Here is a 27,754-nt window from a genome sequence, read left to right as displayed (position 1 = left end):
AGTAAGAAACCTTTTCAGCAATCGAAGAACTGGATCTCCTAGGAATTTTTTTCCGGAGTTCGTAATCTTTGGCGTCGGCTTTCTGTAGTCTTTCATCACAAATCACCATCATTCTATACCGTAAAAATATACTCATTAAAACGCAAGGCCATCGACGACGACAACGACGACGACGGTTTCCATTTCAAATAGAAATTTTGTCGACATGTCGACCGGTTCGCGGCCGCTACAGTTTCTGATTTCAACGATGAGAACGATGTGTCATTTATTATGGTGGATGTCGAGAAAGTTACCCGAAAAAAGGATATTGTCGGTTGATCGAAGTATTTTTAAACGTAGATGTATCGATGGTAATGGTGGGAGTGTGGTATTCGTTTGGGGACCCGACGTCGCCTTAGCCAAAGCTACAAACGTAGCAATCCTTCTCGGAACCCATCTGTCTGAATATATCTTAAAAATGCTCTTTTCCACAAAGCTGCCATGATGCTATGGCACGAACCCGAAATTGTGGTTCGCAGAACTTTGGAGACTTTTTGGATGAACGCTAAAAGTCCAAAGAAAAAAGAGTGCATAGTCGTGACCAACGAGCTGACTCTGTATCAAGTCCTTCGCGGGGTTTGATCTACGGGGTAATATGCGACTCGCATCCTAATTAGTTCTTGCGGAGCGATTTTATCACGCGGAGGTCCGCTAATGTCACGGCAACGCGACTACATAGGTAAGCACGACGTTTTGGACTCTTTTGGTTTCGATTTTGGATGTAGCATCTTAGGAATTTAATGGCTTATTCTGGATTTGAGAGGATATATCACAAATGATTTGACTTTCCAGGCTCTGACAAAGGCGACGACGCCGAAACGTTAGCCGTAATAAAGTTTGTTAACAATCTCGGCTGTTGCTTAGATTGGACTGCCGACAAGTTGCAATCTCTATGCCAAGATTCAAGAAAAGTCGAACTTTTCTGGAAGATGTAACGCTGAACGAGCTTGTAGTAGCACAGAAGCGCTTTGGATAACGGTGATCCAGACAGATTTTTAGGTGGTATACAACGAAATTTGAGATTGAAAAAGGCTTCATTCAAGCTGTGATACGTTCGCATCCGTCGTATCCTGGATATTTCGTTGAGTTCCACTCCCTCATGATGGTGCACACTGTACGTGTATCGTCGTCACTGAGTACATACCATCCGATCGTATAACAACATCTGTCGGAATCGTAAACCAGTTTGGACGAGGACGAGCAATAAAGAACGATTACTGACGATGGATACCAACAACCAGCAACCGAGTACTGTTCGAACTCGGAGACTCAACCAAAACGATTTTCATTTTTTTCCTTTCAATCTAAAACCATCAATATCAAATCAAAATATTAATTAATAATCAAATCAGAATGAATTTCATGCAACCAAAGATTTCTGCAGGGCGGATGTAGCGCAGTCGTAAAGAGAGAGGTCCGTGGTCGCATGGTCGATAGTTCAAAAATTACAGAAAGAATAGAAAAGTGGTACGGTAGCTTGACACCCCCTCAGTGGTTGCGTTTCTAAACCCTTTTTTTCTAATTTTCGTTTAACAGAAATCTAGTTGAAATTCATTGCAGTACTGTAGCACCAAATATACTGTATCATACCATACTGTTGAATAGAGAGTGCGAAAATGAAATTCGCAAAAATATCATCTACCAGAAATATTACGGGCGCATATAATTGTAGTACGTATTAAGTACGAACAACTACGTTAATATAATTTTCTTAAATTAAACTTACTATTTAAAATCAAGTAAGATGTATAAACACTTTTCTGTGTATTGAAATGAAATCGAAGGAATGACCGCGCCTCCCGAGCTAACTCGCTTTCCTGGTCCAAGTTTCGAAAATAGAGCACCTTTTGCAGCAAAAAATCTTTACACGTACACGTAATATTTCTTATTTATGTAATATTTTCTGTAATTTTTATCGTCTCCATAATTACTTAAATCATTATTCCATAATTTTGAGGAAATCACTACTCCATAATTTTTAAGATTTTAAGGAATATTGAGGTTAGAGTGACGGTTGGGTCACTTTTTACAGGTGGAGCGAGATGTGCGACATATAACCTCCCACTTCAGTACCCTTGAGAACCATGTATATATATTTATTTATTCAATTGTTTGTTGATTTATTTATATTTATTGCATAAAAGTCTGCTATCTGACCTGGGGAATGTGTCCAGAATATAAGCTTTCCCCGAAAAAAAATGACTATTTATAGAAATCCGAAGAATACAATAGAAATGTAAGAAGGAGAAGAGACCGGCTGTTTATCGCACCACAATGTAATTGGGGCAGTTTTTTGCCGCTCGTACACGATAACCAAAGCGTTCACGACAAGCCTAGTTCAGGTTTTTTTTCTATTCGGATCAAATTTTTATCTCCTTTAAATCCTCATCGACCAATCTCGCGTGGGCAGCGCCTCATTCCTCATTCCTCGTAGTGCTGCATTAAACTCATCATACTAAAGCGTTTAAACTTATTATTATTGGGAAATGTTGTATAATATATAAATATTTTGTTTTTTTTTACTAAATTTTTATTTTTCTAAAATTTAATACAAGTTCTTGTGAGCAAACATAAATTTAAATAAATAATAAATCATTTTAAAAAATATTGCAACATCGCATTACTGTGATTGTAGCATGGTAGTTGATGAATGAATAAACTTTCATAAATAATTAACTATTAAAGTAATCACTACAATACTGCATTACTAGAGCATTTATGCTTTCTAAGGGAAATTTGTGAGATATATAAATATTTCAGAAGTAAATAGAAATTTCTGTGAGCAATTATAAATTTTGGTAAATAATTAACTTATAATTTTTGTAGTTTTCGTTTCTGAAAAGGCTGTTAATGACTGCTGCGAAGTCTAATACTCCACATCTAATATATATAATAATATATCTAATATATAATATTTGATATAAATGTATAACAATAGTAATAAATAATAAACAAACGACAATAAATAATAACTAACATAAATATGTAATATTTTGAGTTCTTCTGCACTCTGTAGTATTGCAAATCCGGAAATAAACTCTGCTCTTAGGATACTTTCGTCGATGACTGCTAGGTTCAGGTTTAATGTATTTATAAATAATATTGTATATGTTATGAAAAAGATATAAGACAAGCCTCCTAATCTCTGGACTGCGTTAGATTAGTGGATCCGCAAAAGAAACGCTAAGACAGTCTTCTAACCACCGAACTATGTTGAATTAATGGATCCAAAACACGAAACGCTGGTAAAAATTTATCCCTCAACTTGACCTCAAAGCCTTTTCCCTGATCTCCAGGCAGTCCTTCCTCCTATGCCATAACGACACCACTGTTCGTCCTTCATATCTCGAGCTATCGGGCTAAACCAATAGACAGTTCTCCAGTGCGAAATTCTATACCGATCCAAATATATATCGCTCCACCGGTGCACTACCGGCTCTATATATGTACGTTCCAATAAAGAACTCCGCCGGCCACAAATTGCTATGGACAAGTTTTTTTTCCTTCACTCTTCGTTTAGCCCCGTTCGGAATAATCGAATGAGAAAAATTGTACGTGAATTCCATGAAAAAGAAGAGTTTGACGAATCGACGAGTTCGTGCACACCATTGTGTCTCATTTGTGCTCGAATCGTCTGTGTCGACGAAAATGTCCTCGCCCTTTATTTTTCCTTTCCTCGTCCTCGCCAATTTGTGGTCATAAATGGCCTTCTTCATCATCGCATTTCACTCATCTTTCCCTTTTCTGAACTCGTTTCGCTCCGTCGTTCCATTCAAGGTGTACAAAACCGCGAACATAATTACAATTCGACCACGTTTCGACAGTAATTTTTGTTCATGTGACCGACGTTTTCCGTGAATGAACGTGAAATACCTCAACGCGTTCACAAAAGTCATTCGTTCCTCGATAAATTACCAATAAATCACATAGATATTATTATAGTTAGAAAAAGTTACCGACAGAGTGGATTTTTACTGTCCAGGGTGTGACGATTTTCGGCCTTTCTATGCGCGTTTCTGAATTCCATAACGACATGAATCCTCCGGAGAACATTAATTCATCCTCCTTTGTTCTTCCGGTAAAAACACCAAAAAAAAAAGTTCTAATGGAGTAGTTTGTCATAAAAGCCATTAAATTTTTCAGGAAGAATTTTGAATGCATTGAAAAGAAATTGAAGAAGAGTATCTCTTCTCAATTTCTCCCAGTTTTTTCCCGGAGTTGATTGGATCGGATGAAACTTTGTGAAACAAATCCAGCAGATTCCCGGATTTCCCTTAGGATCAGATGAAAATTTGTAGAACAAATCCAACAGGTTCCTGGATTCCCTTATCTTTCATAATTTTCATGCAATTTGGAGACCCAACCACGGTGCTGCATTCAAATTTTCCAATGATTATCATTTAATTTAATTTAATGCATAATCAATGTAATCATATATATCATATGTATATCAATATAATCAATCAATATATCATTTTCTCGTGGCTTATTATAGATCTTCCGCAAATTAATAAATTTTTTGAATTTTATTTTGGTAGTGGAAGTGAACGTGGAGACGCATCCGTAGCGATTAACGCCAGACATTTATCCTTTATTTTGCTGGAATTAAAAATATTTGTACATGAACGATTCCTTTTTTCTACAGAAATACTTTCGAAAGACGTTATAGCTGTTAACTGATTCCCCTTCGAGGAAAACTCTTCCAGCAGAGTCCCGCTCGTCCCACTTTTTCCCCCTCGAAACTGCTATCATCCATCACTGGTTTTGTTTCGTCGGGCATCTGTATGTAGGTTCAGTCAACATTCTGCCTCTATCAGCTGATGTTTTTCTTTTCCTGAGCGTTTCGGACCATGCTTAATCCTCGTTACCGCTATCGATCGTATGGAATTTTTATCCCCGTGAAATAATCCGCTCACTTACCTGCGTAACCCGCCCGAAAACCCGTGTTTAGTGAACTTTTTTCCGAAATTTTCAAATTTTTCTCATGGAAGCGACCGAGATTTTCCTCAGAACAAAAATAGATAGCGATTTATTTCCCATGACTGCTCTGTTTACTGTTTACCCCGCTAATTTTGAAAACAACGACAACAACGTTAAGAAATTTGACTGAAATCTTAGTAGATATTCATTAAACACCTCGGACATCTCGTTTTATCACTGAAGGATGGTGAAGTTGTGGACAAATGTCCTGATTTCCATCATTTCTTCACACTGTTGAACCCTTAATCAGGTTTTTTTCTAACGGAAATTCGTGACGAACATTGTCCTAGATTTGCTGTTGGAACGAGGTTATTTTCGAAGCCGAATGAAATGGCGTAATAGCGTTCTGGACAACGTTCTTTCGTTCGGCTCTGGAATTTGTGTCATATTTTAATGGAAAATATACTGGAAAACTAGTTCAGTGTATAGATATGAATAGTATAAACTTCACACAGCGATGATACGATGCAAAGAACACGGATTATCGGCCAAAAATTCGTGCCTTTATAATTTTATTCGGAATTTTTTCAAGGATTAGAACTGCTTTATGATAGTACTGTGACAATGGGACCCTAGTCGCCTTCTATATTAATTTTTGCTACACATATATTATTATATTATTTAGAATCCTTATTTTTATTTTTTCATTATTTTCATTATTTCATTATTATTAAGACGCTACTCTGATGACGTTATGATAATGGGACCCTAGTCGCCCTCTACATTAATTTTTCTTGCGCATATATTACTATATCACTTGAAATCACTATTTTCACTATGTTCATCTACTTTTTTTTACCGTATTTCTAGTTGATAACTACAGAGATAACCATTGGAACATCCGTTAATCGGTATTTATTTATTATTATTATTATTATTATTTGTTTAATCCTGCATGCTGGGACCTAAAATGGGTAACTCAGCGAGGATTGTCCTCTTTTTATGAGACATAGTAAAATCACTAATCTAACGGATATGTATCTTTTTCTTTTTTTCTTACCTGGCCTAAATTTGATCAATTAATAATATTAATGATAAATTTAATAATTATTAATATTAATATTAATGTAACTATTCTAAAGCGAATTAGAGAATGTATTCTGAGGAAAATTTCCTCGCAGCCACCACTTTAGGATAACAAAAACCTTGTGCTTAATAAAAGTTTTTCTTCGCATACATTAGTCCGCATATGGTATAATTTTATGATTTCTTTAATTATTTTCTAGTCTATTCCATTAGCTGAGCGCGTATCTGGATGTTTTTCTATGGTAACGCATCTCCTACATGGAGAGGCGGTGAGAAAAAACGCATGTGTTCAGGACAATGAAAGCGTTCTAGGCATGAGGTGTAATTTCCTTACGATGTTTCTTCTTCTTTTCCTTCTTGTTTCGTCGACGACGACGACACGACGACATCAATCCGAGTTTCTTTGAGGTGTGGAAGAGTTTAAAAACAAAATTACACACGAATTTTCGGGCAGTTTTCCGGAGCACTTATTCTCACAAGGAGGGAATTTCTATTCCCACCTCTCTTCTGTTGAAAACTTTTTCTCGCTCTCTCTCTCTCTCTCTCTGCATTGAATCCTAAAACCATCCCAGAGCACCGTAATGTTCGGTTCGGAACGAAATTAGCAAATCGTGCGACCTACGGGTCCCCCATTGTCTTCTTGCATAACACATTGATGACAACACAACCGTCGTCGTCGTCGTCGTCGGCGTAAGCACGCAACGCTTTGTCTTGCGACGTTGATGACAAGCGAACGATTCTGCTGCGTTTTTTTTTTTGTTGTGTGATCGTTCATCGAAACACTATCGTTAATCGTGATCAGCACCATCACTCGTACATGAACGGTCACACACGTACGCACTACTTTTATACTTTAAACGTTAAAACTTAACTGAAAACGATCTTACAACAACATTACGTCCTCCAGTTTACAACTAATTTCTTATAGATCTCGCTAAAAGAACTGACCGCACATCAGAGAAATTCGCCACGGAAATGGTGCAATTCGGTGCCTAGCCACTAATCATACATACGTTTCTTTGCTTTCCATCCTCGTAGGTTCTGGATATCGGAGAAATCGCTCATTTTTTCCTTTCTTATTAATTTATTAACTCCGTTATAAGAGTCTCTACCTTCCATTCGTAGTCATTTACCTTAGCCGAGAATTCCCGTTGATTAGCTACTAATCTTTCAGGAGCGAAGCTTACGCGCACGCTCATTCTTGTACATACTTCCGCTCTGTGTCGCTGAATGTCGTCGGTTCACCTTGGAAAATATTTTCTTTATTAATATTTGCTTTTTGTTTATTTTATTCTCATTATTTTATATTAGTATTCTATACATTTTCCGAGAAAAAAATCCACGTAATATTCCTACCAACGTAGAATGTGGCGAATGTAGAAACAGCTGTTGTGTAGGCTTGTACATTACAGCTGTCCAGGAAAATAAAAAAAAAATTATTTCTTGCAAAAATGATGGTGGTCAGGTCCTAATCGTTGAACCTACTGCAGCTCTACTACGGATATTCCGTTTATTTTCATCCTCACGGCTCTAACCTACATCAGAATTCGCTAAATCGTCACTTTTTCAGTGAAAAACTCCATAATTGCAACATATTGCAAAAAAAAAAACTAGAATTCATAATCCTAGCGGATTTTTATTTTTAATTTCACCTTCAAATTTCAACTCAAAGTTCAGTTTTTTACTTTTACCACTTCTAACTCTTTAACTTTTAACTTTAATTTCATTTTTTTATTAATTAACAACTTAACTTAATTAATGATTTAATCTTAATTTTAACCCTAATAAATAATGACCCTGATAGCTCGCGGATGAGCCTAAGCGATTCGCAGACAGTATAAACGCTCGCCTATTTCGAAGTTCCCATTCTCTTCTGCATCAGTATCAAAGCGTTTATACTTTGTCGCTAACAATACGCTCTTCCCAGAGCTTGGGACCCTCTTGTGTTCCTCTTTATAGGTTTTAAATGTATACAGACCTCTTGAGAACAAAAACTGAAAAAGGTAAGGAAGAAAAGCGCTCGCTCAAACTTCTGCAACTATTCTTATTCTCTGAAAATAGCGTCACATGATAAATGTTTCCCGTTCGTTGAAATTCTGTTCTCCCATTTTTTTTTCTTCGAAACTGAATCCTCTTCCCGAAAATAATCAATCAACGCAAACGTTTCCTTCATTTCATTCATCTATGTAGGTCACCTAGACAATGTTTAGAGCGAATTTCCTAGGGAAATTCCCAAGATCTCAACGATAAAGTGTAAAATGAATCCTTGAACGTATGGAAGAAGTCTGGGGTCGGGGTTTTCTAAACCCGATCAAAAGTTGATCAAAAACCAACGCTTTTTTTCACCTCGAACGGTCACGAGAAAGCAATTTGTGCGGTGATTTTCGGGTCGTACGTACGTACATCTATCGTACGTATATTATGTCGCGCAATGTATCCGGACCGATTTATCGCACCGGTGGTGGTGGTGGATTTCGACCACCATCACCTCCGAACACTTTTCGTTCGGTCAACAAACAAAAAGACTTATGTATGTCGTATGAGTCGTATGTCATCCATCTAGGCGATGAAACATTGCTAGGATCAATCCGAATACGTCAAGTAGAACGTAGAAATCCAGAAATTCTCCTGATATTATTTATTATTCATAGGTTATTATGTTTAAGAGCTATTATTCTTATTTATTGCTTATTAATTATCATAGTTAAAAGTCATTATTATTATTTATCAATTATTATTTACATTATTATTTATTTATTATTTTATTTATTTATATTAGTTATCATTTACTAAATTATTATTCTTCATATAAGTCATTATTATTATTTGTTATTTATTAAATTTTTTATTATTATGCTATTCCCTTGATATTTCTAGCAATTTCTGGAAATTTTAGTGTTTAATCACTTTTTAAATGCAATTTTGCAAAATATCCTAGCAAGCTAATTGCCAAATGGATACTGTAATATTACAGAATTTTGTGGATTGTGAACTGTGTTCTCCGTAACAGTAAATAAGTGCTCATATAATACATTCTGCACATATTTACACACCTATGTATACGGGGTAGTTTCGGGAAAATGGCAGCACATTCGGGCAAATCCTACTGTTTCCGTGACATCATGCAGAACCGAACGAAAGGCAAACTTAGAAGAAATTGTGCAGCTCTAATGATTGTTGGCGGTTGAAAATTGTTTTCTAGGTTAAATAATAAAAATTCCGATTTATTTTCGGACCATGTCTTTAGTGCATCTCCATGAAATTTCGATAGCTTCGGCAATGGCCGTTTGCGGTGATTTGTGTGCGGTCTGTAATTGCGGACAAAAGCAAAATTCACAAATCTTTCATGGCGACGGTCCGGGTTCTTTTTTAAATTCTGATAGATAACGCTCGAAGTATTAATTTTTAAGATATAAAATTTTTCTTTGACAGTATCTGATCAGTAGAAACTGAAAACCGCTGAACTATAATGGCTGTGTTGTACGCAGTTACCCAAAAATCCCTGGAATTTCCACAAAAATGAAACATCTCTGTGATTTTCGTCATTGTAATTATGGGTAGGCTTAAGCGAGCTATCTATGGATAAGACACTGGGATCATCCGGGGATTTGCCGAAGCGGATAAGAGGTGGACTTTCGAAGATCGAGCGAATCGCCATCGCCAGTCACTCCTATTGAGCACCCGCGCAACTTCAGCTCGCTGCTGAACAGCCAACCCTCCATAGCCACCACCTCCACCACCACCGGCCGCAGCCGCAGATCCCGACCGAACCGGTTCACCCTCCGGCTCTCATTGTCCAGCAGCCAGCGGCGACATGCACTCCTTCACCATGCCCTCACCCTCGCCTCACACTTGAACAGCGCTCTTTTGTTCTCATGTTTCGTTTCAAGCTCTCTCTCTCTTAATTTATCTTTAGCTTTTCATTTTTCCTACACACGCATTAATAACAACCTTTTCTCCAGCTCTTTCTTCCCCGTTTCGCTACCTCATACCGTACCTTCCCAGCTTAAACGCCAACGCTACCTACTGCAAAATCCACCTACAAACTGATAATTCCACTGTTTGTTAAGCTTACCTCGTTTGCATTTCCATCTCGCTCTACCGTACTTCTGTAAATATGCGTCAATTAATGCGCAATGAGTCATCATTACAGTAACACTAGTTGTTTATGAACCATTTCGATGATCGTTTAGGAACGACGATTTTTAACTACATAAGCCACTTTTTTCCTTTACAATCGGCCTCAACGATAATCCAAAAAAAGAAGAAATTGCCGCCGCGGTTTTCTACGAATGAATGAAAAACATCAATGTACGTAGCGAATCCTTGACGAAAATTTTTATCCGAGCCTCCGAAAATGACTATTTTCCTATTTATCGACATTTTTTGAGTCGGATGCACAGGAATACATCCATATTTCTGCGTTTTTTTTTTGTTCTCAGATGCAGAAACATTTACCATAGCAACCGACAAATTATTGAGCATCTAGAGAAAAAGACCTCACTGATGGTGAGTGCAGCTAGCTTTCTGGGACCCTCCGTCTACGTTGTCGCGTGCGATTTTTTTCTAAAATTTCGTCATATTTGGTGATCTATTAGCAACTACTGGTTTGTGTATATATTTTCCCTAACACAACAAACAGCAGCTGCTCCTAAAAAATGTCGAGATTCATTGTAGGCACTTTTCTTTTGATATATAAAATTTTAGTTTTAGGAAGACTTTTTCTTGGCTACAGCTCAATGAAATCTTTTTTAAAACTGCGTTTCAACATGCCGAGATTCAAAGACAGTCGAAAATGGGCAATAAATTCCAGTTGTTTTTTTTTGAATTTTTTTTCTTAAATTACAGCACAGCTGTTCACCTCTGTAGTCGAAGGCGTAGGCGACACCATGGAATTTATCCTTGAACACTTTAAAGCGCTCATCTAGCCACCTGGATTGGACGATTCCCATTTTTTTTCACATAATTTTTATAGGCGTGGACTGATCTTTGGTAGATCACACGGCGAACGCATCCATTTCAGCTCGTTTTGACCCCCGCTGAATCAATCCAACAACTTTTTGGCGGCGTTTCGGCACCTGTTACGATTCTTACCATTATTTTCTTAATGTTTCTTATTTACTTATTCACCTTATTGATATTACCTCTTCCATTACATAGTTAGTTTTGAAAAATACAGTACTCTATAAATATAAACAATAATATGAACATACAGACTTACATTAACCTATTTTTTTTCAACACTTCTCTCTTTCTTCTCTTAGCAAAATTCTATGGAAGTTTAAGGTTGAAATTCCTACATAATGTTGAGGATTGGACGCTTCTAACAAAATTTTCCATTCCTAAATTGATTTTTTTCTATGTTATTGTTCCATATTTCTTATTGTCAGAAAAAATTACGGCCCAGAGCCGTTCCAGCTCAGTGTATCCAGACCTGTGCAAATTTAGAAAATTCTAAATATTTTGTGGCTTTTTTTCCACTTATCGCACATTTATTACCTCTGACGACCAACTTTCACATCCCATCCCGTTACTGACACAAATAATAGATGTGATTAGACGTTTACTGGGCGTTTATAGTCTGTCAGCGTAGTAGGAGATCAAAGAAGGCGGAGCGACAAAACAGTTTACAGTTTTATCGCCTTATTTTCGGAAATATTCGATAATTCGACGACGACCTTAACAATATTAGTCTCCGTAGCTCCGTTTCGATCCCATACTGTACCACTATACACATCAAATTCTAGGAACTGCATTAAAAAAATCCTTGTTTAATTCCTACATGCTTCTAGTCGTTCATGATTTGTTCGATGGTGTTAGAATATTGGGCACAGGCTTCGCTTCGCAAATGTGGTGACCTCCTTACATTTCGCGTGACCTGCAGCCAATGATTTTTTCCGGACATGAGGCAGTGAGGAGATAAGAGTGACGGTTCATGTTCAATTTATCATATTTGTCGTGAAAAATACCCTCATTATTTATTTTAAGCGCAGCCTTTTTCGGGAAGTTAGGAAGAGTTTGGTTTTATAAATTCTCCTACGCGTCAACATCCTCCCTATGCCCTGGATTCCTGTGGCGGCGAAGGCGCCATTTTCTCGTGATCAATGAACTGGTTATGGATGAATATTATTAGTTATTATTATAATATTATTATTTATTATTATTGTGCCAATAATTCTTGTTTTTCTGAAATTATAAAATTTCCCTTGCGATCATGATGATCTATGGCGCAATGTTTGATCGAAGTTTGGGATCTCCACAGCATTGACGTGGGTCATAATTTTGCGATTTTCTTTGTACCGAGGAAGAACGCCCGGAGAAGTGAATGGTCGTGTTCCTGCAATTTCTCAAGATATCTGGAATCCTGCCGGAAATCATCCAAACGTTCGCACCCACCACTTCACCACGCTACTATACGAAATTCGATCCGGGAACACAATTCGTTGCAGGCAGCCGAGGATATGATGTCGGCTTGATGTATGTATGCGGGCTGAGTTAGATCAATATAGGTTGATCAACATTTGTGCAGCCGGTCATGGATGTGTGGATGAATGTCCAGTCGGTGCTGAATAGGCTGGCTGGCTGGGCCCACCCGCCCGACTGTGGCTGTGGTAAGCTGGTTCTGGACAGCAGTCCGCTCCATCGCTCCGTCACCGATCGCTGCGGTTGCGTTGCTGTTGTCCAGAAAAACGTCGCCGGCCGCCGCTGCAGTCTAGGACCATACGATCATCACTCCAACGCAACGCAAATACAAATATTGACATGGTCCTGCGCTTTTTCGCACTTGCATATTAATTTTAGAATATTTTTCGTCTCATTTTTTCACCTTCTTCGAATCGACCGCTGCAAACCGGTGTTTACTTTAGTTCGGAGCCGTTCATTCCGGATTGGCCTCATTTTCATTGGAGTAAATTATCATTAGATTACGGATTGCAGGTTATTTGTTGTAAATATCAACTATAAACGAAATGATAGGTTACTGTAGTGACCTGATTCGGTTTGCTCAAAAAAAGCTGTGAAATCAGCTACTATGTAACAGAATTCCAGCGTGATACGGTCCATTTTTTTCTTGAATTATGTGGATTACGTAAACATTAATAATAATAATAATAATAATAATAATAATAATAATAATGTGTACAAGTAAATAAGCAGCACATAATTTCAAATCTAGAGCAAAAAAAGAGGATCATTATCGAGTGGAAGTAATTTTTTCAACGAAAAAAAAACTGCTCGCGTTTTTTTCCCCGAGGCTTACTATCCTAAATACTGGTCAGACTGGAGACTCAACTGCTAACTTCTAATCCTAGTTGACCAGCGGCGCGTGAGAATGCAAAGCGACACTTTTTCGAGTCGAAACGCTTCTATTCGCCGAAATGCTGGGATTTTCTCGAAAGAGGCATTCCAATTTTTTCGTGGAAAAAATCTAAGCGAAGTCGTAGGAAATTTTATGTGCTTTCATGACCGATCTTCGATCTTCGGTTACACGAAAAAATCCGAAATTCAGTAAATTAACGTCTATTTGAGATATTTTGCGGCGAATTGGTGTCTTGCAACTTGACAGGGAACTTTTTTACATATACTATACATAGATTTTACATTGTTTCAAATAAATCTTCTAAATTTTTGAAATGTTCTTCAAAATTACTATTCTTTTAGATTGACTTTTATTTGGATTCTCTTCACCTTTAACTTCAATTTTTAAGATTTCAAATCCTTTTCTTAAGAATCCTATTCCACGTACCCACAAAGCGGAGCAAAATTCGTATTTTTTCCTATTTATCTTCTCATACCCGTTTTTCAGAAGTTTTGCAAACCTATCAAAGGATAATTCGAATTTCCGGAACTTTCGCTATGTAATCTTCTAATCGTTCGTTGAATTCTCTGCAAAATTACTCCGCAATTAATCTTTTTATATTAAATTCACTCAATTCGAGATGTTTTCAACACTTCGAACTTCAAAATTTATCGGAGAGGTTTAAAAGAATTTCGATTCTCGTGCATATTGTGCCTGAGGATGTGAGGTTTAGTCCTCAACGTGACCTCCGCCATCATTACACTCAAAAAGTGCAGATAAACAGAACCATTTTCATTAATTAACAGGATCTCTCCCGACATTTTTCAACTTCGAGAGATCTATTATTTGTCAGCACCCGCTCCACCTCCACCTCCACCTCCTCATCCCAATAATGAGGTAGTGAGAGGTTGAGGGGTTATCTAAGGGCCCAAGGGCATTTATTCCCTTCAATTTTGCAAATTTTGGAGATTTTTCTTCTCTTTGATGGGGGATTTTTGGAAAAACGTTGACGACATAGAAAAGTTTGAATAAGCAAAAATAAATTTTCCACGCAGGACCCTCCTATCGTCAGCAGTAGGTTCTAGTTTCGGAATCAGTTCTGCACATAATCCAGTGCTACTTTTTTTCCTCTGTGCATGTTGTTTGGCTGGCGCCGCAAGAGCAGCAAAAATTTCTTGTCCGCGCTAACAACAAAAAAGTTAGTGAAGTTATCGAATGTCATAGAATCCTGTTTTTTTTTTTCCTGTGTATATGTACTATATCAGAGAACATTTCCTGGAAGAGTAAATATCAATGGTACCCGGTGAGGTAAACAAACAAAGACGAATGCAGCGGGGGTTGGTGAAGTCAGCCGATGGGATGAGTTTGACGTGTGCTTCAGCACTCTGTTCACTGTTTTTACAGCCGTATGTTTCGAACTCTGGACACTCTTCAAAAAGTTATGGAGTTTATTTAGTGAAAGGTGGTGGGGCACCTGATAGCACCTGATGGATGGATGAGGGCGTGATGGTTGTATCTCTCGAATTCTTCCACCTTCCTGAACATATCGTCACCGATCCTCTAATTTTTCGCCCCAGAAAATTTGCTCTCTCTCAAATATTTCTTAATATCGTTTCCGGATTCGTTCATTTTATTTCGACTAGAATTTTTCGCCATTTTACGGATATTATGGCTATTCGATTTACGGCTGAATTACTTCCATTTATAGGTTCACCAGCCGAGGATGAAAGTGTTTACAGTGGGCTTAGATGATAAGGAGAAGGCACAAAAATCGGATTTGGAGAAGGCAGAACCACCTAAGGTATGTGATCCAGAAATTTCCATGAATTCATTCCATGAGCCCTTTTATTCTTTTTTTTTCTTCTTCTCATAGCAAAATATCAAGCAGCATAAGTTGAGTTCCAATATTTTCCAGGTAAACTAGGGAAAATGCTGCCGGGTTAGATCTGGTGAAGTATAAACGTACGAAAAAAAAAACTTTTCTGGAACTTGTCTAGGATTTATTTCTTAAAGAAATGCACTGCTTCCTCAATGTATTATACCTTCTACTGTAGTTGTTTAAATATTGCCTCCACAAGTTTTTTTTTAGCCCTACTAGTGTACATACATTATTCAGCTGAAGAAACAGCTGCATTGCAAATAATTCATCCCGAAAGAACTAGGATTTCGTATTCGTGTTAGGGAAGAAACCGGTTATTCCTGTCTAACGTATATTTTCCGTCAAGGAGTTACCAGCTCTTTGGAAGACGGGGGAAAAAACGGATTATGTGTTATAAATATATGTACATGTGCACTCCTCTAGTTGTATAGTGAGGAAGTTCGCTCATGCGAACAAATATCTACGCCCCATCCTCTGTCTGTCGCTCCGTCATTCTGACCCAATGAAGCGGGACCTTTCGACCGTACCCATCATTTTCAATGTAAGATCATATCTGATTTCTACAGTTAAATGTTCTGGGAAAATTGAAACCTGTCCTATTAAAACTAAACTGCTATGATTCCTTAAAAAATAATATAAAATAATTTTCCATTTTAGTCGTATGTAACGTTATACGTAAATCTTGGCGTAGTTTATTCCTGATACTTCCGAAAATTCTGGAAGCTGTCTTATGAGGTTAATTACACATGTGAATTCTGTTTAACAGCTTACCAATGTCCCTGCCAATCCTCTGAGTGAAAGAGGTTTAGCTTTAAGTTTGTGTATACATTTGTTTACTTATTTATTTATTTGTGCTCCACATCCATTCGCCAAAAAATAGAACATTTCCTCATTTTCATTAAACTCACTCCGCAGGACCGCCTTTTCCTACTGGTATTAGTTCCTACTAGTATTGCTTGTTGATACGTGTTTGCATCAAGTAGTAAACAAATTAAATTAACAATTAAGTCAATTAAATATTTTAACAATTCCGAAAAAGACACAAATAAATTGCTAAATGATAAAACAAATAAAATATTTATAATATAAAATAAAACGAGATCTGATCCTCTTAAAAACTTCCGAAAACAGTGGGCCGATGTTGAAATGTGGTGAATAAACGGAATTAAAATGATCACCATGATGAAAAAATAAATAAATGTAATTGGTAATCGATTGGATACAAAAATTCCTAGAAAAATTTTGCAAATATATGTACCTCATGTTAGATCGTATTCCATGAACATAATTTTCCACAAACGCATAAAACTAAATGTAAACAAACATAAACATAAAACATGAACAGTAACAGTATATGATAAACAAAATGTATTATCATATACTGTTAATTTTTTTTTTTAAATTAAATTAAATTTTAAAAATTTTAGTTAACAGAAGAAGTTTGAGACAAGTAGCATACATGGTATAAAGTAAGCTGGACATGATCTAATTTTAGGGTTATTTTTTGGGGGGGGGGGGGATTTTTTCATTCGAAAAATTCGACTTGTCAGCCAAATATGTCTCGTAATTTTTGCTTATTCTAAACTAAATACTTCCTTAGAAGACGTCTTCATGTTTTGGGACCTATTTTCAGATTTAGAGAAAAAACCACGAATTGTTCCCCATTCTTCTATTCAGTGCCGAATTCGGTGATGTAAATGGAATGATGGAACTAAAGAAATAAATAATTGAACCAATAAATAATAATAATAATAATAATAATAATAATAATAATAATAATAATAATAATAATAATAATAATAATAATAATAATAATAATAATAATAATAATAATAATAATAATAATAATAATAATAATAATAATAATAATAATAATAATAATAAAGAAACCAAGTTAATTGAGCCATTAATTAGCAAAATTTTCTAATCGATAAATATTGCCATTAAATAATCTACTGTTTAAAATGAGATTTCTTCCAGGTACCTCTAGGCACACCACCGGCGATGCCGGTACCGGCACCGATTATCGTACCAAGAGCGCCACCACCTAAGAGGTGGGGATGTGGAGGTATGTGTTTACTGCAGTTTTTCAGTAGTGTAAATAAAATCCTATCCTAAATTCCCTACTGTTTTAGTTCTATCCTGGATTGTTGCTGCATTCTTTATCGTGCTGCTTTGTCTTACAATTTCGGAGATCACCTACAATAGACAAAGGGATCAAGCATTTTTACGACTGAAATGGTAAGTGGTTGGAATCCTTCTAAAAATGAAATTTTCTTTCAAAATTACCGTATCCCTGTAACCGGTTCATTCGTTTACAAACTCCGAGGGGAACACAACAGTCTACATAATTTGCAAAACCTCTTTCTTTTTGCAAAGTTTTCGAGATTTTCCGGGAACTTCAGCTCAGTGAACAATTTCCAGCGGTCCAGAGGAGGCAACGGGAACGACTAGAAGTATCTGGAAATATTTTTCTAGAGTTTTCCTAGATGTCGGCTCTTTTCTTCCTTAAGTTAAATAGGCACAAAAGCGTTGGCTATGTCTGTTGTTGACGTCAAACAATGTTTAACTTTGCTACTTAGAACCCCTCTGTAAAGAAATGACTAAACTTTTATCTTTTCAAGTGTTTTGGAAAAATCCTGCGTTGCACTTTCTGGAACGTTTGCTTTGTTCCCCGAAAAACATCATTTGAAGAGATTTTGCACCGCTTACAATGGGAATTTTCTTCGAACATGTAGGGGATCTGCTGAAATTTACCTTAACATTGGAATGATTTCACTAAGGAACACAAAAAAAGCAGAAATGAGGAAGAGGAGGGAAAAAAGAGGGGGAAAACGAGGGGAAAAAATTGTTTTTGTCATGCACACACAGAGTCATGTATGTGGTCCTTTAAAGGCCTGGGTGCAAATGAAAATCGCAGGCAATCCACACAAATTGTTATGATCGTCTCTTCCGTGGCACCATCACGGACTACGATCTCCGCCACGTGTTCCACTAGAACTCATTGAACCATTTTTAGTTAACTGATACCGTATTCGGGTCCCCTAATAGTCCTGAAACGATCTGTGGAATTTTTCGCGACTATCAAATTCGTTATCTGTGTATTCCCCCAACCAATAATCTCTTTTTTCCCGGTGAGAAACCTTGTAAAGTAAAAGATACCGGCTTCTGCAAACTTACACACACCATTTGTTAGTCAAATATTATCTGTTAACGCACCATTTCCTACCGTAACGAAACCTGATTCAGGGCTGAACTACGCCAACGTATGCTTGGTTTTGAATTACTGTCGCAGGCGCAACAACAAATTCAACAACCACAGCCACAAATTCAACAGCCTATCAATGAACTGCCCGCATTCCCTAGACGACAAGATAGGTGAGCCAACGTGCACGATCAATAATTGATCGATTCGAATTATTGATTCATTTTAGCTTAGTCGAAGATTCGGCGTCTTCAACAACAACCACAACAACAACCGCCCCAGCTAATGAAGAAACACCACTGGAAGTAAACAATGAAGTGGTAGGGATAACCTTTGCTCAAATGGATATTTAAAATATGGGCGGGGCCTATTTGATCTTTTAACGGAATCAGGAAACGATTATTGTCATGGTGGTGTTTTTGTAGGAGACCAATCACGTCATCGTTGCCCCTAATTTCCCTATTGGTTCAATTAATGCAATGGGCGTTGTCAAAAACTGACCAATAGCGACCGTCGCTAGTCTGACTTGACTCACTGCTCCAGCAAAACTCGTACTTTCCGCATATGTTTTTTTTTTCTTTTTCAAAGTAGTGAAAAATCCTTAGATGGACCTATCCTTGGATTCCGTACGTGGACGTGGTTTGGATTATATTAGAAGTCATAAGGGACTAACATACGTCAGAAAACGAGCAATTCTCTCAATTTTCTTTTAATTCATAACGGAGAACTCGTCCGTAAGCATTCAAAGTGCAGGAAATTGGAAAAACAAAGAAGGAATGGATATAAATTTTGTCTCTGACATACCACCGGGCTAAATTTCTACCAGTAATCAATATGACACAGGAATTGACCTCAATCTCGGCATGTATGTAAGCGATACCGGTGAACTCGTCCCCATAGCTGTACAATCGCTAGCTCGCTCGCTCGCTCATCAGTTCCGCCATGTGCACCGTGACCTCGTCACCAACACCTACTAACCTACGTAATCGGTCACTATATGGATAATCATCGAAATCTAAACGGTGTCAGCTGTTTTAATAGCGGATAGAAAATGCGGCGATGACGGCGGTGACTTGTTTGATGGTCACGGCTGGACGCCATCCATAAATGAGCCAGCCATATAATCCGCCTGCCGATCCCCGAAAGCTCACCGTTTATTCGTTTCGGCATTCGGCATCCACAAAACAGTTACCGGTTCTTGAAAGGGGCTCATTCGAAGCAAAAAAAAACCAGACTTTTTCCGAAATAGCGGAATGGAATATGTCAACAATCGACTTTGACACATAAATCAACATTAGATGTGTGCTAAGAGGAAAGGACTACGAGGTTTCGAGGAGGGAATAATTTTTCTGGAGAATAAACATAACTTCTGAAGATTGCAGTCTTATTCATAGTGTTTTTTCCTTACTTTTTTTGGAAAAAATTTATTATTTTATTATTATTATATTATTAATTTTGTTATATTATTATATTATATATTATTATGTTTATTATTGGTGTTATTATTTTTTTTTGAAACTGAATCAGTTCTAAAGTAATGCAGGAAGCACAACACTGTCACAGATGAATTTCAAAAAATAAGAAAAAAAACAACAAATGTGAGGGAGCTACGTGGAGCATGGAAAAAGTCTCTATTTCCCTCTTACAATCATGCTGCACTGTTCCTCTCAGGCTATTCTGCTCGGGACCTGACCTTCTGCAAAAGGAACAAAATCCTTTGAAATCACATAAATTCACATCTGACAGCTTAATTTTCAAATGTAAATAAATAAATAAATAAATATGTAATCTTAGGCTTGGCATTACGTGAGGAAAGGAGAAAAAGGAGTTCTGCCATCTAAGTTGTAGAAATATTTGCTACGGGATAATTTCTGTCGCTTAAACTAATTACGTACATAAATATACTTAATTGTATCCATAACTTACAAATACTTAACTTTACTTCATACTTGATCAACTGCGTAATGTGAAATTATCGATTTTAATTTATTGATTTAGTCAACCAAGTTCGATCTTCTTCGCATGCTTTTGTCGAAAATGCGTGAGAACGCTGAAGAGATGGGTTTGAACGGTGATATGCAAGTTCATGTGATTGAGGTGAAACCAATTCAGGGAAATCAGGTCAGGAAAGGAACGATCCAAGAATCTATGAAAAGAAAAAGTTAACTGAGTAAAGATTCTCACTTTTACAGATGTCTCAACAAGCGATTGATGACGCTTTCGGAGAAGTTGCTATGCCACGACAAATTTTTGGCCCGTTCCATAATCCTGAAGTTAACAATGAAATGTAAGTTGAGGACATGGTTTTTTTTTCTGGTTTCCATGGGTTTCAGAGCCTTTACAACATATTTTCAGGGGAAATCGCGGTGATCTCGGATGGCAATTCGATCGTGACAGTATCCGTCCATCACCGTGGATAAGACCAGCGGACAGGTCGGCCATCTTTTCTCAGTACAATAATCCACTGGAGGGCATGCCCTGAGTTTCGATCGCTTTTTTTTCGTGTTCCAGATTCAATCGTTGGGACGGACCACAATTCGTGGATGATAATCAGGTATTCGGACCGATTTGGGATGCTCCTGAAGAGGAACCACAAATGAGGATCACTCATCATTTCGAGAAGGTAATTTGTGCTCAAATTAAGGATTTAGAGTTAGGCTAGGTTGGGATTTAGGTTACGACTTCGCTTAGAGCTTGGTTAGGATTTGGATTAGGATTTAGATTAGGATTTAGGTTAGAGTTAGTGAATATGACTTAGAAACAATACCCACTTTAAAAAAAGGGTTTGAATTCACCGCCTAAAGCCATGATGACCTACAATTGCTAACCTTAAGAACGCTACTGGATTAGAAAAAAGAAATTAGAAAAAGAATTTAAAAAAAAAGATAAGAAAAGAAATAGAAATTTTCGGAAAGAACATTTAGTTTTTCTGCAGTTTTACAATGAAAATTGGGTGTAAATGATGTGAACACTGATATGTAGGTCAAAATCAACGAATACCAACTGGTGACTGCTGTCACACTCGTTTTCCACAATTTTTTTTATCCATAATCTCTCAGAATTCCCGAAGAAAAACCAAGAAACAAATTTGAATAAAACCATAGTCACAGTTCATTGAAACAAAAAAAAAATGGAAAGAAAAGTAGTAGTCGGAACAGCAACTATCTACCATTTATTATTTTCTATCGATATTAGTGGATAACTAGTTGAAGGAAACAAAAGAATGAGGTGAAAATATCTATTTTTTTCCACAACTTGGTGAACTATAGAAAAACTGGTAGTAGCAAAGTTGCAACGAGTAAAACTGTAGAAAATTCACTAATAAAGAAAGAAAGAAAAAGAAAAAAGAAGAAAAGGAGGAAAAGACAAAGAATTTTCTATTGTGTAGGAGATAAGAAAGTAAATAGTGGAAAATTCCCGGTCCCATCATGTCGATCCTGATAGTTTGATGTTCCCGCGCCTAGTTCACAAGAAACTCGGCAACAATACATACGTAGATCACAGCTGATCGGCACAAAACAGAACAATGTACTCAAAAATGCGTTCAGAAGTTCTGTTACTGGACTAGCAAAGTGTTTTGGGACCCATTATATTTACTGCTTGAATTCATTTGATTATGTGTATGGAACTATGCAAGAATAGGAAGAATCGTTTTTTTTTTCTTTGACTTCGAAAGGTCCCTTCGAAAAATTAGGGGAAGCGAGCTGCGCGCAGCTAAGTAGAAGTTCTGGGACCTTGCTTTAAACGGTTTAGTTTTTTTAGAGGCGGAAAAAAATCGGAAAAATGATGTCAATAAAAAGAATTATATTAAGAATTATATTAATAGTATTAGAGGCAGTTTCTGTAGATTTATGCCTGTCATTTTGTAGATTCTTGTAGAAATGTTAAGCGCAGATGCTTCTTCATGTATTGTTTTCTTAAAATTTATTTATCTACTTTAATTTTGTTTCCCTAAAAAACCTAGATAGAACTTCTCTGGAATAATTTTTCCGTTTTTTTACCTCTCGCGTCCTTCTCACATTGAGAAAAAGAGAACTGGTTTTCTCAAAGGGCAACCCAGACGTAGGGTCCCAGAAAACTAACTGGGCTTTCTTCCTCTTTTTCTCTAGGTGATTTCATTTATTCCAGGACAGCCATACCCCAGAACGAGTAGTTACGGAGGTATTCGGTAACAATCCGGAGATTATTGGACATATCCTTGGAGAAAAGAACGTAAGTCATATTCAGTCAACGCAGAACATTCTGGATGCTTTCTCCCAAGAGAAAAAAATCTTAATTTAACCTAAATTTAATTCCGAAAATCCTCGAACAAAAAGGAATCTATCGTTATTTCTCTGCATTATCCTAAGAATTACTAAGTGATTTTTGAGTATTTTTAGAAAAGGCTGGAATGTTTCCTTTTGTTGTGCTTAGTTATCAGCCAATCATAAGGCGATATTTTCTGCTTTCTTTTTCTTTTTTCTTCTTCTTCTTTTTTCTTTTCAACGCCCACGCATTTTCCAGGCTCAAGCACAGCTACAGTTCCAGCAGCAGCAGCAGCAACAGCCGCAACCAGACATGTTCATGCCACCGCCGCAGCCACAACCTCAACCATGGTATCATCCGGCTCAACCATGGGTCCCACCACCACCGTTCCATCAGTTCGCTCAACCTCAACCATGGGCTCAACCACAACCTCAGCCTCAACCTCAACCTCATTTCTGGGAACCACGACTTGATCAACCTGTACCTCCACAGCCGATGGTGTTGTTCATTAATCAACCACCACAACCACAAAATCAATTCCATTTGGTGCGTCCATCTAACTTTTCCGAAAGAAAAATTTTGAAATTACTGTTTACTGTAGATTATCTACGTCAGGACACAATCTTTTCCCTGAGAAAAGATCTGTAACGTATATATATATATATATATATATATATATATATTCTAATTAAGCCATCTCCACCACTTCCACCATTCCATCCATCGATCGGACAACAAAATCAGTTCCCATTCCCCGTTCAGAACCAGGTGAGGAACATCTAATATGGTCCGTTTCATATTGGAGAAAAAAAAGGAAAGAAAAAGGAGAAAAATGACATTGTTAGCGGAAAAAATTGCGGATAATTAAGGCTCCAATTTTCCCACAACCATTCGGTTTTGATGCCAACAACAATCTGAATAATAATTTCCACGACAACAACAACGTGAATCCGAAGCCATGGTACATGAGCGGAGATGATCAGAATTGGCAGCAAACTTGGGAAAATACGCCTGTTAAGGTTGGTGAGGAAAATCGAAGAACATGTAAAATAGTTTGATTATCTCAGGTTAAAAAATTCTTTTCTTAGCACGAAAACGAAGCGAAGCAAAGGGAAATAGGCAAATTTTCCTTCTAAATTTAAGTATTTTCTTTTAAATTATCGAAAATAGTCGAATGGTAATTTTTAAAAGTTCTCTAAGTAGAAGAAGTAATTATGTGACTTTATTTATACTAATGAGTAATAAATGAATAAAAATCAATACATAAGAGCTGATTAGTTTTTTATCCAGCAAACTTTATCATTTATAGATGGTACTTAGTCTCAAACTACCTTTTTCTAATATGTAGTTCCTACAGTACCAATCAATATTCTCTTCTAATAACTTCAGAATAGTGTATTCTGGAAAAAAGAACATCAAAACCGCTTAAGGGAATTAAAACGCGCACGAATTTTCATTGAATTTGAATGTTTTTCTAACGTTAGCAGAAATAAATGTTTATTTTTATAATTACAACTATTGATAACCAAAAAGTCTGTAATTATAATTATTGATTGAATCATGCATTCGAAACTGCATAAAAATTTGCAAAGTTTCACGTGTTTTTCGGCTAGGGAGATCTGCTGAGATCATTTTTATATTATTTTCATTCCTTGCAAAAAATGATGTGTTATCTCACTTTTTATCTCACATCCACAAATCACAATTATTTTCTGGAATAAATCTTTCCTTTAAAAAATCAGTTTGGTCCCTATGAAGCAAGTGATTCCTCTCGTAAAAAATATTTAAAATAAGTGTGCCTGTGAATGGAACAAAGGTGATGATCCTGGTTAGGACCTCGTCATTAATCCAGCAACACCTCATATGTGTTAGAAAATCAGATCACCAGTCGGATATCTTAACTGATAGAGAAGAAAAATTACTTCTTACAGTTTTTCTGGATTTATCCAGAATTCTCAGGGGATTTTTTCCACTCGATCCGCACGTTATTCGGCCAATTCCGCAACTGTTGATTCGGGATTTTTCAGAGGATTTTCTTTTAGTCTTGCATCGTACTGCACTTACGCTTCTGCAGTTCAATTGTGTTATTTTCGGCTGTTTCCCCATTTAGCCAGAATAAGTGGATTTTTAGTTGGATGCCGCTTTCAACTGGAAATATTTAATACGGAATTCAAGGAAATTTTGCGTTGAGTAAAGAAAATCCCTCTTAAAACTCGTAGAATTCTTGAAAACTGTCGTTTTTCTATCAGAAACCAAGACGTATAAAATAATCCCAAGAGTTATAAAATAATTAATAATATTCTATGGTTCGATAATAGTCCTAGGTGTTATAAAATAATAAATAATATTCCTTAAAAATGTATGATTTGATTTAGTTCGACACCCCATTCAATCCACATCCTGCCGCTGCTGCACCATGGGTGGATAACACAGCAGCAGTTGTTGAGCCACATCCGGCACCAGTACCGGTTGTACCGCAACCTGTTGTTCTCCCCGATCCACACACGGGACACGATAGTGATGGTATTGATGGATTCCCCAGAGAGGTGTTTTGATCTGCTTCTAGCTTGGAATAGGCGGAATATTTTCATAAAGCTCACATTTCCCTAGGAGAAATTCAATGTGCCGGTCGATATTGCCGTTGAGGCACATCCGAAAGTCATTGAGAACGCTGTTCTAACACCTGATCATCCAATTGATTCGTCGGCGGTGAATTCCTGGCAACATGCTCAACCTGAGGCCGCTGAGGAACAAATGGTGGGTTATTGTGTTTATTTATTTATTTATCAATCCCTACTTATTTATTTTTCTCCACAGTATTGTTCAGTATTCAGAAATCCTATGAAAAAATAGTGGAAAAACATGCAAATCTTTTTTTAAAAAATTATGGAAAAATTCTAAATAAAACTGTTATTAATAGGAGCAATAGTAAGAATAATAATAGTAAGAGTAGACTAAACGCGAACTACAAATTTAAAAACATTCAGAAGAATCCATCTTCTGATTCCAATAGAACGTTCAGAAGAAAGAAATGATCCAGAAAATTCTCGTGAAATAAATTTTAAATAAAATGAAGAAAATAAAATAAAATAAAATAAAATAAAATAAAATAAAATAAAATAAAAAATCAGACATGATCATCTAGAAGAATGGTTACAACTATATCCTTGCGCATTTAGCCTGCTTCTGTCCCTGTTGTCTCGGATCCAAACGTTGGACCTGCTGAAGATAAAGATTTCCTCCCATTGAGAGACAATGAGGAGATAATCCCACGTCCACTTGAAGAGACCGAAAAGGTAACGTTGTTTTTCTTCCCGGAGAAGGTTCAGAAATTATTATGAGACCGGAAAAACGTCCGAAAGAGATCCCAGTTGTGGTAAAAGTACTAGTAGTTAAATATGGATAACTTATCCAGTAAGCTGCGCAAATTTAATGACAGTTGAATAAACACAACGATAGAGTCCATCTATTTTCTGATTCCGCATCCAACATGTCCTTGGTAGGATAAATATGATGGGTATGAAGAAATCTCTTTTCCTCTTTTCCAGGACCTCTTTTCACAAACATACTGCCAAATATCATTTGACGTTTGATTAATTCCCTGAAAATAGTAAATTAGGGGTGGAATGCTACTTCTTCGCGGGACCGCAGACATTTCTTGGATAAACATTTCCAATTGCTGAAATTAAAGGATATATATTTTCGCTGCGTGATGCATTTAACAACGGAGAAATTTTTCCGGAGAAGGATATGTATTGCCTATAAATAAACACATATATCCACTATGTCCAGCCACGCCCATTTAGCCGTCAGAACATATTTATCCAGTTGGATAAATTTTCCTTGGACACTGGAACTTAACATACAGTAATTTTCATCCTTAAAAAATCACAGAACGAGCGTTTATTTTAATTAGGGCTTGGATGTATTTACAGATGTAGAAAAACGACAGTAAAAGTGATAGGAAAAAAGTATTCTACACTATCTCAAAACACCAAGGTTCTAAAAATTTGGAGGCGGTCCCGGAAAAATCTAGTATTAGAACTTTTCGAGAGGAATCTGTTTCATTCAAACCTTGTAACCTTTTAATGCTATCTTCCTCCCGAGATATAGCACTTCAATTTTTTCTGAAAAAAAAAAAACAAATTTTATCGTTAGGGATTGAGCAATGGACTATGCAGAACTCCATATTATGCATGGAAATGGAAATGCAAAAAAAAATTCAGGAAATTGATATAATCAAAGGTAAAAAACCAGTAAACAGATTGAATATTTTCTAATATTCTGGATATCCATGGTTAGTTGATTGGTTACGTTATAGAGGAGATAAAAGTAGTTTTTATGCTGTGTGGTAAGGATGCAATACCTATTTTAGGAAACCTAAAAATCCTTAAAAAATCAAGTAGGAAAAAAAGAAGAAACCGCCTGTTTTATAGGTTGAATACTATTTTCCATTTTTTTAAATGATTGAAGCATGGTTTGCAGAAACGTAGGTGACGCTTTCTGTCTTTTTTTTTAGCTTTTCCACAATTTTTGCAGCAATTTACTACAAAAACTGTGCAAAGCAATTTTTTTAGCACCTCTAAATGGAAAAAAAACCTAAGAAAAGCTTTTGCGTGGTATCCTGCGACTACAAGTAACCCAAAAAGTGGTGACGTACTGGGGACCAGTTCTCGCGCGTCGCATTTACTTACATGCGTCAATGTCAATGTGAAAGGCAGGATAGCGTTCTTTTTTATTCTTTCAGTCCCCTATTAAACGAGCAGATCCCATACGTAGCGCACCACAACGAGTGTCGTTTGTTGCGCAACGCATCCGTTGCGTAATGACACATGTTACGCGATCTTCTCGGTCGGTTTCACAGTCGTCAAAGAAACGATCGCAGATGGCGGCTATTTTCGGTAGTGGGGTGCTGCCGCTGTGAATAATTAATTCCCAATAAAACATGTTCCGAATTTCGCCAGCGACCACTAAAAATATTCGATTTTAGGCTGTTGTTGTGCAGGATGACTTCCCAAAGAAAGTCGACAATCCATTCTTCCAGGTGGACGATCCGAATAGTGTGAATAATTTCCGTGTATAA

The 27,754-nt window shown here is 36.9% G+C and overlaps 1 protein-coding gene across 2 annotated transcripts; it reads left to right on the top strand.

Annotated features, from left to right (window-relative positions):
* Positions 1-693: 693 nt before the first annotated feature.
* On the top strand, positions 694-27,754 carry RB195_016845 (uncharacterized protein; the record flags this gene model as incomplete). 2 transcript variants are annotated; one of them, XM_064183569.1, is made up of 20 exons in its annotated part: positions 694-718; positions 832-970; positions 1,039-1,153; positions 15,051-15,143; positions 17,202-17,289; positions 17,357-17,462; positions 18,471-18,599; positions 18,656-18,746; positions 20,425-20,547; positions 20,619-20,713; positions 20,782-20,859; positions 20,938-21,049; positions 22,555-22,638; positions 22,930-23,217; positions 23,365-23,439; positions 23,541-23,690; positions 25,047-25,217; positions 25,282-25,428; positions 25,851-25,967; positions 27,662-27,754. In XM_064183569.1, the coding sequence occupies 20 exons, from the start codon at positions 694-696 to the stop codon at positions 27,752-27,754; spliced, it is 2,319 nt and encodes a 772-aa protein (XP_064039450.1). The 2 variants fall into 2 exon arrangements, with proteins under 2 accessions (XP_064039450.1, XP_064039451.1); XM_064183570.1 differs by lacking the exons at positions 694-718; positions 832-970; positions 1,039-1,153 and having other exon boundaries at positions 15,066-15,143.

The sequence above is a fragment of the Necator americanus genome, chromosome II (genome assembly GCF_031761385.1).
Source record: "Necator americanus strain Aroian chromosome II, whole genome shotgun sequence".
In the NCBI taxonomy this organism is placed as follows: domain Eukaryota; kingdom Metazoa; phylum Nematoda; class Chromadorea; order Rhabditida; family Ancylostomatidae; genus Necator; species Necator americanus.
Note: the sequence above shows the minus strand (reverse complement) of the source record. Positions and strands in the feature narration are given on the sequence as shown.